Source organism: Trichomycterus rosablanca, chromosome 10, assembly GCF_030014385.1.
Source record: "Trichomycterus rosablanca isolate fTriRos1 chromosome 10, fTriRos1.hap1, whole genome shotgun sequence".
NCBI classification, from domain to species: Eukaryota; Metazoa; Chordata; class Actinopteri; order Siluriformes; family Trichomycteridae; genus Trichomycterus; species Trichomycterus rosablanca.
In genome coordinates, this window is record NC_085997.1 from 4471728 (window position 1) to 4489016 (window position 17289).

The window sequence follows — 17289 nt, forward strand, 5'->3', positions numbered from 1 at the left end:
ATATATATTTATACGGAATCAGCAACAAAATATAAAATGCTGAGATAAATCTGCAATGCTACATACAGTTTATATGAAAAAATACATACAAATGCCTATAAATAAATAACCGAACGTAACTGGAACGTATACTTGGATTATACAGACAAGAATAAATACTAGACATCATACTCATCAGGGTAACTCATCACGGTGCTTCTGGAGCCTATCAGGAGTACACTCTAAACAAGGTACCAGTACATCGCAAGATATTATGTATTTATTTATTAATTGAGCCTTACTTAGACCAAGGAGTCACTTAGAGCAGCCATTGTACAGTATATACTGCTGTGTTTTTCGAATTAAGGGGGTAAATTACAGCACTTGGAGTAAATTTACGTGGGGGTTGAGAGAACATACTATATTCCGGACATACCCTGGAGCTGTTTTTTAAATAAAAACAAAGAGCAGACTGCAGTAAGCAGAAATGTAACTATATACGTATATATACTGTATATATATATATATATATATATATATATATATACAGTGTATCACAAAAGTGAGTACACCCCTCACATTTCTGCAGATATTTAAGTATATCTTTTCATGGGACAACACTGACAAAATGACACTTTGACACAATGAAAAGTAGTCTGTGTGCAGCTTATATAACAGTGTAAATTTATTCTTCCCTCAAAATAACTCAATATACAGCCATTAATGTCTAAACCACCGGCAACAAAAGTGAGTACACCCCTTAGTGAAAGTTCCTGAAGTGTCAATATTTTGTGTGGCCACCATTATTTCCCAGAACTGCCTTAACTCTCCTGGGCATGGAGTTTACCAGAGCTTCACAGGTTGCCACTGGAATGCTTTTCCACTCCTCCATGACGACATCACGGAGCTGGCGGATATTCGAGACTTTGCGCTCCTCCACCTTCCGCTTGAGGATGCCCCAAAGATGTTCTATTGGGTTTAGTATGGTCTGAGCACTGACAGGCTGACCCCCCACCTTTTCAATCTCTGCAGCAATGCTGACAGCACTCCTGCGCCTATCTTTCAAAGACAGCAGTTGGATGTGACGCTGAGCACGTGCACTCAGCTTCTTTGGACGACCAACGCGAGGTCTGTTCTGAGTGGACCCTGCTCTTTTAAAACGCTGGATGATCTTGGCCACTGTGCTGCAGCTCAGTTTCAGGGTGTTGGCAATCTTCTTGTAGCCTTGGCCATCTTCATGTAGCACAACAATTCGTCTTTTAAGATCCTCAGAGAGTTCTTTGCCATGAGGTGCCATGTTGGAACTTTCAGTGACCAGTATGAGAGAATGTGAGAGCTGTACTACTAAATTGAACACACCTGCTCCCTATGCACACCTGAGACCTAGTAACACTAACGAGTCCCATGACATTTTGGAGGGAAAATGACAAGCAGTGCTCAATTTGGACATTTAGGGGTGTAGTCTCTTAGGGTTGTACTCACTTTTGTTGCCGGTGGTTTAGACATTAATGGCTGTATATTGAGTTATTTTGAGGGAAGAATAAATTTACACTGTTATATAAGCTGCACACAGACTACTTTTCATTGTGTCAAAGTGTCATTTTGTCAGTGTTGTCCCATGAAAAGATATACTTAAATATCTGCAGAAATGTGAGGGGTGTACTCACTTTTGTGATACACTGGAATTTTTTTTTTTTTTTTTTCTTCATGCATTTTCTCACTTTTAGCACGTCCAATTGCCCGATTGCATCATGCTTCCTCTCCACCAATGCCAATCCCTGCTCTGATTGAGGAGAACTAAGCAAACCCACGCCACCTCCGACACGTGGACAGCATGCCGTATGCATTTTATCACCTGCACTTTGATGAGTGCAGTGCAGCTCAGCGTTGTGTACAGAGAGGACACACCCTGAGAGCACTCTTTTCTCATTTCTGTGCAGGCGCCATCAATCAGCCAGCAGAGGTCGTAATTGCACCAGTCATTCGGCTTAGTCTCGCCCATATCTGAACAACAGGCCAATCGTCGTTCATGTGGCCGCTCAGCCTTAGCCGGTAGGTTGGTTCCAGCGTGTGTTTTTACCGCTGCGCCACCTGAGCGGCCCTTGGACCACTTTTGACAGATAATGACCACTGCAGACCGGGAACACCCCGCAAGAGATGCAGTTTTGGAGATGCTCTGACCCAGTTTAAAGTGCACCTGCAGAAGTGGGACCTGGGACACAAAACACCCTGCACTATGACAGGTCCTGTAGATTTTGAGCGGTGGTAACAATCTAGACGAACTTTACAGAACAGTAAGGGTCGGTAAACAATCTTTTCCCTTGACCAGGAAAAAACCAAAAGACATTTTTAGAACCACTCGCCTGATGAGCATCAGTTCATTTGGGATGAGCTCAAATACAGATGTTTTTGACTTCAGCCATTCCTTGATATAGTTCTTTTTTAGACTTCATGTTTAGAACAAACACAATAAGCCTGTTAGCAGGTATCATTACTAAGATCATGTGATCACAATTGATTCATGATGTTAGTTATTATTAACGCATTCAAAAATAAATGCAGAAATTAATGCTTTATGTGTGCAATGCCTCTAGACACTTTACTTTCTATGACACTGCCCCGTCTTACTAAAAACTCCTTTTTAAATAACAATAAGCCTGGAAAAATAAATAGAATAAATAACATCGGTGCATTATGACCTAAATTGGATGGCGCTATGTGTACGACAATCCATCACGTACCTACTCCATCTAACACATACGGACCGAGGTATCGATATCGACCCAAAACCCAGCATACAACGGCTCAGTAAAATTCGCATAATAAGTGTGTAGGTGGGTTTGCACGTGCGTGTCAGAGGATTTGCTGTAAAACGACAGGACGCCAGCCGTCTGGTCCAGATACACTCCTACCCTGTTGGAGCGGAAGGCCGGAGCAGGTACGTCGGTCCTCTGTTTATTGTGATGCGCAGTGTAACTATCACTCGAACAGTCCAGTTTCCAGGACTTGTCGTTAGACCCGAACACACAGTTTCCCTTGCCTCCTTTCCTGGGAATATCTTTATAACTCATGGCTATAACGACGTTGCCGCCGGTCCACTCGGCCTCCCAGTACGAGCGCCCCGACAGGCCCTCCTTGCACATGACCTGCTTGAAGAATTCGAACCTTTCTGGATGATCAGGATACGGATGCTCATCAGGACCTTGCGTGACCTTCCTGTTGCCCTCGGACAGAGCAAGATGGGTGTTTGCTGTGTTGGGGTCCAGTGTGAGCTCACGAGCATCTGCGAACCAGTAGAGAGACGACAGAATAAACATCTGCAAATTAAGTAACATCTGTAAATGTTACAATATACAAAGAGTACTTACATTTTCTTAGACCTGGTTTGATCCTGTCCTTCCCTCCATAATTCTTGCTAAAGAAGTCAGAGAAGACACATTTATACAATCATAGATAGATAGATGGATGTATATACACTGATCAGCCATAACATTAAAACCACCTCCTTGTTCCTACACTCACTGTCCATTTTATCAGCTCCACTTACCATATAGAAGCACTTTGTTGCTCTACAATTACTGACTGTAGTCCATCTGTTTCTCTACATACTTTTTAGCCCCCTTTCATGCTGTTCTTCAATGGTCAGGACCACCACAGAGCAGGGATTATTTAGGTGGTGGATCATTCTGCACTGCACTGACACTGACATGGCGGTGGTGTGTTAGTGTGTGTTGTGCTGGTATGAGTGGATCAGACACAGCAGCACTGCTGGAGTTTTTAAACACTATGTCCACTCACTGTCCACTCTATTAAACACTCCTACCTAGTTGGTCCACCTTGTAGATGTAAAGTCAGGGACGATCACTCATCTATTGCTGCTGTTTGAGTCGGTCATCTTGTAGACCTTCATCTGTGGTCACAGGACGCTGCCCACTGGGCGCTGTTGGCAGACCAGCGGTGACAGTGGGGTGTTTAAAAACTCCAGCAGCGCTGCTGTGTCTGATCCACTCATACCAGCACAACACACACTAACACACCACCATCATGTCAGTGTCACTGAAGTGCTGAGAATGATCCCCACCTAAATAATACCTGCTCTGTAGTGGTCCTGTGGGGGTCCTGACATTAAAGAACAGCATGAAAAGGGGCTAACAAAGCATGCAGAGAAACAGATGGATTACAGTCAGTAATTGTAGAACTACAAAGTGCTTCTATATGGTAAGTGGAGCTGATAAAATGGACAGTGTGTGTAGAAACAAGCAGGTGGTTTTAATGTTATGTCTGATCAGTGTAAATTAGGATAAATTAATACATCTTGTACAGAAATCTGAAGCCAGGGGGGGCCAAATACTTATTCACTCTAAGTAAACAATCTTCGCTAGGTCAAAACTGCTTAGTCAAAGCAGATGTAAATTCTCCCTAGAATATCATGTGTGACTCTCAGGCCTAAAATCACCCAGTACACAAGGCTAACAGCTCTTTATTCTTTATACCTGAGTGTCTCCAGTTTACAGCTGGGATCTTCTAGTCTTTCAGAGAGCAGCTTCACTCCTGATTCTCCTAAATGGTTGTAATTCAGATCCAGTTCTTTTAGGTGAGACGAGTTTGAACTGAGAACCGAAGCCAGAGCAGAACATCCTTCAGCTGTCACGGAGCAACCAGACAACCTTCTCATAGAAAGCAAAAAGGGTGAGGGACACAGTGAGTGAGATGCTAATAACCCTAACCCCACCCCTATTTAAAAATGAGAATTAAAGCCGATGCGATACTGCGCGATAATCAGCCAAGCTTTGTGGTCTCAGACAAAATTGCTCAGTAATAAAATTATTAATCACGGATCTGCTGAACCACCCCTTCAATAATAAAAACATAATTCTGTAAAATCTTACCTGAGTGTGTGTAGATGACAGTGTGGACTTTTCAGCCCATCACAGAGCAGCTTCACACCTGAGTCCTGCACGTCATTATTACTCAGATCCAGTTCTCTAAGAGGACAGTTTGGCGTTGATAAAACTGATCCCAGATCTGCACAAGCCTTTTCCCCGAGGTTACAGACACATAACCTGTATGCATGCACACACACAGAAAGAAAATGCATGTGGAATATATATATATATATATATATATATATATATATATATATATATATATATATATATATATATATATAGTAGGGTCAGTGGTAGCCTAATGCAGGGTTTTTAGGGTCGTGTGTCTCAGAGAAAAATACTGTAATAACAATAATTAACAAATTTTAACAGTCACATAAACACTAAATGAACTTGTAAGCAAACATGCCCTTGTGGGCTCTGCTACATCTTGGAAACCACAGTGGGACCAGATTGCACAAAGCAGGGAGAGCAAGATGAATTGTTTGTGTTGCCTGGGTCACGTAAAAAATCATGGACAAAATGTGTATCGCTTGGGTAGAGCTTTGAGCTGTCAGTCAGAAGATTGTTGGTTCTCCACTGTTGGACCCTTGAGCAATGCCCTTAACCTTGTCTGCTCCAAGGGAGCCGTACAATGACTGACCCTGCCCTCTGATCCCAGCTTCCAAATGCTGAAATATGCTGAAAAAGTACTTAATTGTACTGTAAACATGTATCTGTATATATAACAAATAAAGACATTCTGTTCTATAAGCAGTACACAGAAACCAGAGTGCATATTACACATCAGCACAGTTTAATACTAATGAGTAGAACTAGAATTCAGGATAAGCTCACCTGAGTGTGTGTAGATGACAGTGTGGACTCTTCAGTCCAGCACAGAGCAGCTTCACCCCTGAATCCTGGACATCATTATTACTCAGGTCCAGTTCTCTCAGAGGAGAGTTCTCAGACTGCAAAGCTGATGTGATCGTTTGGTATAAATCAGTGGTCAGATGACAGCCTGCAAATCTGTAAAGAAGTAAAGAATACACAACGGTTAAAAGTGCATAGTTCATTTAAATTATCCTACGGGCCACCCATGGAAGATGGAGGTCCCTGTTGAGTCTGGTTCCTCTCATGATTTCTTTTCTTGAAGCTGTTGCCCTCGGCTTGCTCAACAGGGGATTTTTGGTTTTCGTTCCTGAATTCTGTAAAGCTGCTTCAAAACAGTGTCTATTGTTAAAAAAAAAAAAAAGAAAACGCCATACAAAAATGTAATGTATTAAATTATGTTACTAAATTTTAATTTTTAGTTAGTACTAGTAGAAACAGCAAGTAAGTTTTGTTCTTTCTGCCAAGCAATATCAGCTCCACTTACCATATAGAAGCACTTTGTAGTTTTACAATTACTGACTGTAGTCCATTTATTTCTCTCCATACTTTTTTAACCTGCTTTCACCCTGTTCTTCAATGGTCAGGACCCCCACAGGACCACCACAGAGCAGGCATTATTTAGGTGGTGGATCATTCTCAGCACTGCAGTGACACTGACATGGTGGTGCTGGGTTAGTGTGTGTTGTGCTGGTATGAGTGGATCAGACACAGCAGGACTGCTGGAGGTTTTTAAATACCGTGTCCACTCACTGTCCACTCCTACCTAGTTGGTCCACCTTGTACATGTAAAGTCAGAGACGATCGCTCATCCATTGCTGCTGTTTGAGTCGGTCATCTTCTAGACCTTCATCAGTGGTCACAGCATGCTGCCCACGGGGCACTGTTGGCTGAATATTTTTGGTTGGTGGACTATTCTCAGTCCAGCAGTGACAGTAAGGTGTTTAAAAACTCCAGCAGCGCTGCTGTGTCTGATCCACTCATACCAGCACAAAACACACTAACACATCACCAGCATGTCAGTGTCACTGCAGTGCTGAGAATGATTCACCACCTAAATAATACCTGCTCTGTGGTGGTCCTGTGGTGGTCCTGACCATTGAAGAACAGGGCTAACAAAGCATGCAGATAAACAGATGGACTACAGTCAGTAATTGTAGAACTACAAAGTGCTTTTATATGGTAAGTGGGTGCAGAAACAAGGAGGTGGTTTTAATGTTATGGTTGATTGTGTATGTGGTTCTTATTTCTTAAAAAATAAATAACTAAAAATTAATAAACATTTATTTTCCCTTTATAAAAACCATGCAATTAATTATTCATTTTATAAATTTAAATAATTATAACAATTATTATTTTGATTGTATTTGGCATTCATAGCATTACAGGTTAAATGCGTCATTTTTAAAACTATACGTACATGTGAACCTAAATGATTATAAAACTAAAATATCAAAATGCTCACTCACTGAGCCTTTCTGCAGTTGCTCACAGCTGGAATGAGCCTCCCTCGTCCCTCCTGCGAAGTGTCGAATCTCTTAAGGTCCAGCTCGTCCAGGACATTTTCGGATACCTGCAGCATGTACGCTATAGCCGTACAGTGAGCCGCGGACAGTTTCTTCTCTGAGGGTTCCTTTTTTGAGGGTTTCTCCTCTACCTTTGAGGGTTTCTCACTATTTAGATACTTCCAGATCTCCTTGGCGAGAGACTGGTCCTTCAGTTCAGTCAGACACAGGAACAGGTTAATCGATCTGTCTGTTGCAAGGTCTTCGGTTTGAATTTGCCATTTGATGTACTGAACAGTCGTCTGGATGTCCTCAGCGCTATTCCGGGTGTGGCTTAGGAGGCCTTGAAGGAGGGTCTGATTGGACTCCAGTGAGATTCCAAGAAGGAAACGGAGGAACAGATCGAGTTGGCCGTTGTCTGATTGTAAGGCTTTATTAACAGCTGCCTTGAGTAACTCGTCCAAAGGGAATTCGTCCGTCCAGTCTTGGTGGGGCGGTTTGAAAAACTGAAGGTCCTCCATGTTCTTCGTCGTGTAGCTATAAAAGGTGTAGAGAGCAGCAAAAAACTCCTGGAAGCTCAGATGAACGAAGCTGTAGACGTTCTTCTGGTACAGGACACTTTCTTTCTTAAAGATCTGAGTGCAAATCCCGGAATATACTGATGCATCAGTAATATCAATGCCACACTCTTTCAGATCTTCTTCATAGAACATCACGTTGCCCATCGTGAGCTGTTTAAAAGCCAGTCTGGCCAGCTTCAGCATCGTAATTTGGTTATTTTCTAGAAGTATCTGTGGATCTCTCTCGACCATATCTTCATATTTCTGATTCTTCATGCAGGCCTGAGTGAGCAGGAAATGAACATAGATCTCAGCCAAAGTCTTTGGAGCTTCGGTATGTCCGTTTCGTTTCATGAGTTCCTCAAGTACAGTGGCTGCAATCAAACAGAAGATGGGTATGTGACACATAATGTAGAGGCTCCTTGTTTTCTTGATGTGGGAGATGATTTTCCCAGCAAGATCTTTATCACTGATCTTCTTGGTAAAGTACTCCTCCTTTTGAGGGTCACCAAATCCCTGGATTTCAGTCACACGACAGATGTGCTGGAACGGAACCTGATTGGCTGCAGCTGGCCGGGATGTGATCCAGATACGAGCCAGAGGAAGCAAATCGGATCTAATCAGGTTTGACATCAAGACGCCAACGGTCGATGTCGTCGTCACGGCTGACACTTTCTCGCTATTTAAAAAATCCAACGCAAGTCTGCTTTCATCCAGGCCGTCAAAGATGAACACAACGTTATGGTTGTTGTATATTTCTGGGTTTGCATCTTGGATCTCAGGATGGAAGTCACAGATAAGTTTGTGAAGGCTGTAATGGTCGTGTTTAATCAAATTCAGCTCACGAAACGGAAACACAAACATAAAATCAATATCCTGATTGGAATTTCCTCCAGCCCAGTCCAGGATGAACTTCTGCACCGAGATGGTTTTCCCAATGCCGGCTATTCCCTTGGTGAGCACAGTCTTGATCGTTCGGCCTCCTAGATTGTGTCTGGCATTTTCTGATGTCACTGCCGTAATATTTACTTGTTTTTTCTCTTCTACAGAAGTAAAGATATTTAAGTAGTTGATTGGTGTGTCTTGGAAGTGCTTTTCCTTCCTTCTCTCCATCTGTATAACCTCGTGTTCCTCATTTACGCCTTTACTCTCTCCCTCTATGATGTAGAGGTTCGTGAAAACCTTGTTAAGTTGGGTTTTATTTCCACATGAAGGAATTCCTTCAGATACAGTCTTGGATTTATTCTTCATGGCAGATTTGTGTTTCTTTAAGACTTGGTGTAGATCATTTAGTGGTGGGGGGGATATCTCCTGCTGGTCCCCAGTACCATTTGTCAATGTGGGTGCACGTAGTGCTTCTGTTGTAAAGATTTGCCTAATTAAGGTAAAACAAAACATTGTTAACAATAAAACCACCTCCTTGTTTATACACTCACTGTCCATTTTATCAGCTCCACTTACCATATAGAAGCACTTTGTGGTTCTACAATTATTTAATGTAGTCCAGCCCCCTTTCATGCTGTTCTTCAATGGTCAGGACCCCCACAAAACCACCACAGAGCAGGTATTATTTAGGTGGTGGATCATTCTCAGTACTGCACTGACAATGACATGGTGGTGGTGTGTTAGTGTGTGTCGTGCTGGTACGAGTGGATCAGACAATGCAGTGCTGATGGAGTTTTTAAATACCGTGTCCACTCACTGTCCACTCTATTAGACACTCCTACCTAGTTTGTCCACCTTGTAGATGTAAAGTCAGAGACGATCGCTCATCTATTGCTGCTGTTTGAGGATGCTGCCCACGGGGCGCTGTTGGCTGGATGTTTTTGGTTGGTGGACTATTCTCAGTTCATCCACTCATACCAGCACAACACATAACACACCACCACCATGTCAGTGTCAGTGAAAGTGCTGAGAATGATCCACCACCCAAATAATACCTACTCTGTGTTGGTCCTGACCATTGGAGAACAGCATGAAAGGGGGCTAACAAAGCATGCAGAGAAACAGATGGACTACAGTCAGTAATTGTAGAACTACAAAGTGCTTCTATATGGTAAGTGAAACTGATAAAATAGACAATGTGTGTCGAAACAAAGAGGTGGTTTTAATGTTATGGCTCATCGGTATATATAAACCATAAACATCACAGAAAAAACTAATGCTACAGTTGATTTTCACTCACCCCCTCTCGTGGTTGAAATATAAAGGAACTTCTTTGGACTTGTTACTCTTTAGAGACACAAAGCTGGTTGTTGTGTTTTCTTGAGGTTCAATATCTGATCTGAAAACATCATAAACAAACATGAACTGAATACATTTCCTGAGTGAAGTCTGGCACTGCTCTGGCTTTCAACACAATAAGTCGGACTGAATCAATTCTGATTCTTTCCAAAGTTGATTATTGAGGTTAAGGTCCAGGCTCAAGGAATCAAACCTTGCTTTGTCAAGCCAGAACATGTATTGGCAATAGGTGTGACCGAAATCATGAGCTCAAGTACTTTTTGCCATACAGTGTATGTGTTGGGACTGGTAATCTCTCATTGATTTCTACATTTCAAATAAGGTTAAGTTTCTACCATGCTGACAGTCCTTTTGCAGCCTATAAATCATCAGTTGATTTGTACTTACTCCTTCTCATGGCTGATTGGTGCATTGCCAAAGTATATCGGAACGTTTTTGGAGTTGTCACTCTTTAAAGACACACTGCTGGTTATTGTGGATTCTTGCCTTTGGAAACATCATAGAAAAACATAAATCAATACAATTTTCAGAGTCTGCATAGTTAAAGTTAAAAGAGGAAGAGGACAGCCACCATATACCACAGTGGGATAGGATTCACTATCTCTACATGGAGTAGCTGCAACACTGTAAATCCCAGAAGTGCCTGGGCTTTCAAAAGGTACCCGATAGTAAACAATGGCCAATTTAAATTAACAAAGGAAACCAGGTTAAATCTATGTAACTGCAGGCCTTATCCATCCCAAAGAGGTTTGGTGGTTCTACTATAAGAAAACAGTAAAATAAACAGTGTTCATGAGGGAGATAAAAGGATAAAAGCATTGCTAATGAAAATAATGTCCATAAAACCGGTATTAAACTATGATATTTAAACTACTCACCTCTCCATAGCTTCACCATTCAGGTATGGAGGAACATCTTTGGACCAGTCTGTCCTCACAGACACACAGCTCAGTACTGGAGATTACAGATCAGTGCTACGTTAGTAAGAAATATGACTGAGGATATTGCTGGAAATAACAACGGTCTTCTTAACAAGTGAAAAACAACTTTAAAGAAATGGGTTTGCACGTACCCTCCATTAGAACTGGCAGTTTCCCTGTCCAGGTAAGGAGGCGTCTCCATAGACCAGTTGTTCTTCATAAACACACTGATGCATTATTGGAATGATGTTTTCAATGTCCTGTGAGGAGTTAAAAAGTGTGTTTTGCCAACCTTAACTTAAATAACCTACATAAATAACATTTCTTCTGCATCCATAAACGCACAGCTGAAGCGACATGTCAACAGTGTTTCAAAATATGGTACATTTCTTCTAGCTCAATGACTAGGCTGTCCCGTAGAAAATGAAACATATTGCACCATCTCATCATGTTATTTGAGTGGGTGGCTTTTTTCCCCAACTTATTTTAGTCCTGTGTCTGATCATGTGACAATGAATGAATTAAATCATGAGGATTCGATCATACAGTGTATAATTCAGGCTTATTAATACAGATCAGAGACTTTTAAAGGGTTTTCAAATTTTGTGTAGCCTGCACAGTACCCCTCAATCCTGTATGTCTAAACTTTATGTTTTTTTAAACCAGCAGATTAGTTTTATTTTATTTATTCTTTTTTGTGGAAAACCCACAACTTCTTCTTCTTTTCCTTGGCATAACAATAATATACTAATGCTACGAATTCATCATGGATTCTATAATGGAATGCTTGCCGGGCCCTGCTGCCAAGCCATGACATTTCCACCTCCATGTTTCACAGTTAGTATGAGGTTCTTGTTCTCAAATGCTGTGTTTGGTTTGCGCCAAACATGTCTTCTGTTACTGTGCCCAAACAATCAACTTTGGATTCATCTGTCCAAAGCACATTGTTCCAAAAGTCCTGGTCTTTGTCTAGGTGTTTCTCTGGCAAACTTTAGTCTTGTCCTGATGTTTGTTTGTTTTTTTTTGACAGCAAGGGTTTCCTCCCTGCACACCTCCCATGAAAATCAAACTTGTGCAGTCTCTTTCTGATGGTTGATGTACCTTGACATCAACTGTGGTAAGAGCTCCTGTAGGTCCCGTGATTACATTGTAGGATTATTGGAGACTTCTTTACGCATCTTGTGCTCTGCTCTTGGGCTGAACTTGCTAGGACGGCCTGACCTGGCCATGAACATATGTCTATGATTAATATGAATATACAGTTATAACTATAGCTATTTACATATATGGAATTATATCTAGGTACATAGTACTATATACATTATAGCAATAGCAATAACAATAAGCATATGAATAAAAATGGGTATGTAATAGTAATAATAATAAGGATTAGTTAGATATACATTATAATTATAACAGTAATAACAATAAAGATTAGTTAGGTATATATTAGTAATAACAGTAATAGTAATAAAGATGTGTAAATAATGACTATACAGCTGTAACTATAGGATGGATCCAAACTACAAAATGAAAGTAACGCCAGCCAATGATTATACAGTATATATTAATATTGAAACCAGTAACTTACCACTCGCCATTTAATCAGTTTCTCTTCGGCTACAGCGGTTTCTTTGGCTTTGGTTTGATCCCTGTACGCCGTGATGTTTACATCTCAAAACCAGTTCCTTTAACTTTATGTAACCTGACTGATGAAATTACCGCAGTGTGTCTACAAAACGCGCATTAAAAATTTTACCTGCGCCTAAATGCCTAAATTACGGTAGCGCCTACATGCTGACACTTAGATTTACATACATACACAAAATATATGTTCATCCTTTAAATCCTAAAAAATTCTAATTAATTGCAGGATCAAATGCTTTTAAATCAATGGCTTAAATCATAATAAATACTGTCAGGGACACTCCCAGTATCAAGACATGCTCAAAATGTTCCCAACTGAGGGTTACGGTCCTTGCACAAGGGCCCAACAGTGCCAAACTGGCAGGTGGTGGGGCTTGAACCAGCAACTTTCTGGTTACTAGTCCAGTACCTTAACCGCTAGGCTACGGCTTGCCTAATGTATAAATAGAGCTAGTTTTTGTGTCCGTATAAATAGGGCTAGTTTGATTGCAGGAGACCACTTATTCATATACTTTGAATTGGGTGCAAAGGTAAGAAAGCAAACCCAAACTGGCACTTTATCCTGAAGGAAAAATATTATAAGTTGTCTGGACTGTGGCTAAAACAGAACTGTGGGCTTAGAAGCTGTAGAGCAAAATTAACTAACTAAATAAATATACAATAAAAAATATATAAGTACAGATGCTTGAAGCTGTATGGCTTTAACACTGGCATCATGCTACGCTTTTAAAAATATTTAAAAGTCAAATCACACCCAGTGATTAAGCTACGCTACGCTTTTAAAAATATTTAAAAGTCAAATCACACCCAGTGATTAAGCTACTTTTTGGCATCATGTCATCATTACAAAAAATGACTGATGTACAGATTATACTTATCATCACATCACTCATTTATTCTCTCCAAACCAGTTTTAATAATGCCAACAACACCGCATAACTGTACAGACAATCCTACATATAAAGGGCATTTTTTATTAAAGAAAACAATGCAATAAAACTATTTTTAACAGATAAAGGAAATGACTGTACAGTCATGATTTTAAGTAAGATTTGAGTCTAGCATGTGACTCACACTTCACATCCTGTCATGTGGTAAAGCTTCCAGTTTTACATTTGAGGTACAAATGAGATCAAACGTTTACGTACACTTGTACTTTAAGGTAGTCTTTATTATTTTTAAAAAAAAAAGGTTATTGTGAGTTTTCTGACTTCTGGTCAAAAATATAGTGTCATATGTGGTGTCTTCTTGCTATTTTTCACCTTGATCAGCCACTTTTCACAGCCATTAACAAGCTTCTGTATATTGACCACAGAAGAAACTGGAATATTTAAAAAACCTGGCAGAACTGGAATATTAAAAAATATTGGTTTAAAAAAAAAAAAAAAAAAAAAAAAAAAAAAAAAATCTAATAAACTAATAATCTCGAGCAAAAGTTTTTACTCCCCTGGTCAAATTCTATGTTTGTTGGCCAAATCCGGCCCACCATGTCATTTTATGTGGCCCGCGAGAGCTTAAAAGATGTATGATTGTCTCAAAATACACTGTCAAATCATACATTAACTACATCTCCCACGATGCATGGCGATTTTGTGACCTGCAAAGTGACTGCATCCACATCAGCGTTTAACTGAGGCGGTTTTCCAACAAGTGATGTTGAGAAATATTTACAAATAATAACCAAAATGTACAAGAAGAGAAAATTGAAGCAGATGGAAGGTAATTTAATGAAAGTAAATACAAGTTTGTGCTTCAACAAGAAAAACCGGTACATCTTTTGTGTTATGAGGCCGTGTCTGTGGTAAAGGAGTACAATATAAATGTCGATATACATTATAAATATACAGTATACATTTGCTTCCAAGAAAAACAACAAATTGTCCAAGAATTAAAAGGCCGACTGCAATCACAGCAGGATACGTTACAATCGGCCCTTTGAGGGCCACCATAATGCAGACGTGGTCCATGGTGAAAATGATTTTGACACCCCTGATCTACATGGAGCAAACTTCTGCACGTTGCAATGCGCAATGACTATTTTATTACTATTTTATTATTATTATATTACATATTACATTCTATTAATTCAATTACATAGTGTACAATAATACTTGTGTACTTTAATACTTTTTACTTTAATGTATCTTGAACTGCTGTAATAACTGACTTTCCTTTTGGGATTAATAAAGTCTGTTTGCTGAACTGAACTTGAAATTTGTGGCATGTAGAAATTAGAATGATGGTTCGAATTGTTGCTAGTCTGTGTTCGAGATCCAAATATTCTGTATGGTTCAAATCAATATATATCAAATCAGTATATCAATATACCCTTTTTATGTATATAAATTGTATCTAGTATACTATATACAGTATTTAGTTAAAAATAACTAACATTTATGTTGGTAACCAGTAGGTGGCAGACCTGGCGTTTTAATCAAAATGGTTACTGTAGCTTAGTGCTACACTTTGCATCCTACACGATTTTTAATCATCCAAAGAGAGGTGTAACTGTATTATTCACTTTGTTTACTGTGTAAATTTGATCCTACATACAACAATCTAAAAGAAATAAAAAGTTTTACTCTTTTAATCTAGTGTGAAGAAAGCAGATTACATACATTTTAAGAAGGTTAGCAAAGATTGGGCAAGAGAGTTGTCCAGGCTACTAGCAGGGTGGCATACATTTAATTAGAACTGTATTTTTAATTTTTTTACTATTAATATCTCTATTTGTTTATATGTTATAAATTACACGAAAAAATAACCATTGCTAATCTCAAAAACCCAGGAACACACTCACTTTCGTAACCGCTTATCCAATCAGAGCGTATCCCAGCTTTTCAATGGGCGCAGGGCACACAGTAACACCCTGGACGGGGCACCAGCCCATCGCAGGGCAGACACACATACACACACCCATTCACCTATAGGGCAATTCAGTGTCTCCAATTAACCTGACTGCATGTTTTTGGACTGTGGGAGGAAACCACAGAAAGGACCCGGACCGCCCCACCTGGGGATCGAACCCAGGAGCTTCTTGCTGTGAGGCGACAGTGCTACCCACCGCCGATCTCAGGAACCCATCACACTAAATGCATTGCTGTTAAAAATGAATGCTTGTTCTTCTTAAAGCGTGGTGTAAAATTCTGGCTCTCATGGTTATAAGGGGAACTAAAGCAGCAAATTCTTATTCCAAGAGCCATGTGTCATTGAATGCCAGCTATTTAGCAAAGGCGTCTGCCATGTTTGCATTTTAAGCAGTAAAGATGTAAAGAGGTGGAGTTTGGCAGACACTGATATTGAAGCGTACTGAGATAGTTCTTGTATAGTACCAGTGACATAAAGGCTAAAGGCAGCTCCTTAAACCACATACTATAAAATGCATGAGTGAACATTAATATGGAGTTGGCTGTAATAGAGTTCCACAGGATTTAAGAGTGTGACTGTTGAAATTTGTACCCATCGAAGAAAAACAGCTTGTCTTGCAATCAACATTCCAATTGATCCCAAGGTATGTTTAATAATTGAAGTAAGAGCTTTTTCAGGCCACTAAGGTTCTTCCATACTAACTTATGTATTTAAGAATACGTTAATATACTTAAATTACCTTCAACACTGAAACCGGAACATATTGCCAATGAGCTCTGGTTGATTAATAGCGGTGTGTGGTTTGCCCCAGGATACATCAGTGAGCTGCATACATCATGTTGACAAGAAATAAGAAACATTGAGTGATATATGAATCCCACAAACTTGTAAATGATCAGTAAGAAAGTAGATTTATTGTTAATGTGACAGAAATACATCATTCATCTACGAAAAGCCTTTAACAAGATGCTTTCCATCTTACTTATACTGTATATCACACCATGACTTCTGGACTGATTTGATTTTATATGACTTACAGTGTATCACAAAAGTGAGTACACCCCTCACATTTCTGCAAATATTTTATTATATCTTTTCATGGGACAACACTATAGACATGAAACTTGGATATAACTTAGAGTAGTCAGTGTACAGCTTGTATAGCAGTGTAGATTTACTGTCTTCTGAAAATAACTCAACACACAGCCATTAATGTCTAAATAGCTGGCAACATAAGTGAGTACACCCCACAGTGAACATGTCCAAATTGTGCCCAAATGTGTCGTTGTCCCTCCCTGGTGTCATGTGTCAAGGTCCCAGGTGTAAATGGGGAGCAGGGCTGTTAAATTTGGTGTTTTGGGTACAATTCTCTCATACTGGCCACTGGATATTCAACATGGCACCTCATGGCAAAGAACTCTCTGAGGATGTGAGAAATAGAATTGTTGCTCTCCACAAAGATGGCCTAGGCTATAAGAAGATTGCTAACACCCTGAAACTGAGCTACAGCATGGTGGCCAAGGTCATACAGCGGTTTTCCAGGACAGGTTCCACTCGGAACAGGCTTCGCCAGGGTCGACCAAAGAAGTTGAGTCCACGTGTTCGGCGTCATATCCAGAGGTTGGCTTTAAAAAATAGACACATGAGTGCTGCCAGCATTGCTGCAGAGGTTGAAGACGTGGGAGGTCAGCCTGTCAGTGCTCAGACCATACGCCGCACACTGCATCAACTCGGTCTGCATGGTCGTCATCCCAGAAGGAAGCTGACGCACAAGAAAGCCAGCAAACAGTTTGCTGAAAACAAG

At 40.2% G+C, this 17289-nt stretch overlaps 1 protein-coding gene across 1 annotated transcript; it reads right to left on the reverse strand.

Annotated features, from left to right (window-relative positions):
• Positions 1–2608: 2608 nt before the first annotated feature.
• LOC134321181 (NACHT, LRR and PYD domains-containing protein 12-like) lies at positions 2609–9144 on the reverse strand. The gene is made up of 6 exons (XM_063002782.1): positions 7211–9144; positions 5706–5879; positions 4869–5042; positions 4473–4646; positions 3348–3394; positions 2609–3262 (listed from the first exon to the last, which is right to left on the reverse strand). The coding sequence occupies exons 1-6, from the start codon at positions 9055–9057 to the stop codon at positions 2730–2732; spliced, it is 2949 nt and encodes a 982-aa protein (XP_062858852.1). The 5' UTR covers positions 9058–9144; the 3' UTR covers positions 2609–2729.
• Between the last annotated feature and the right edge of the window lie 8145 nt (positions 9145–17289).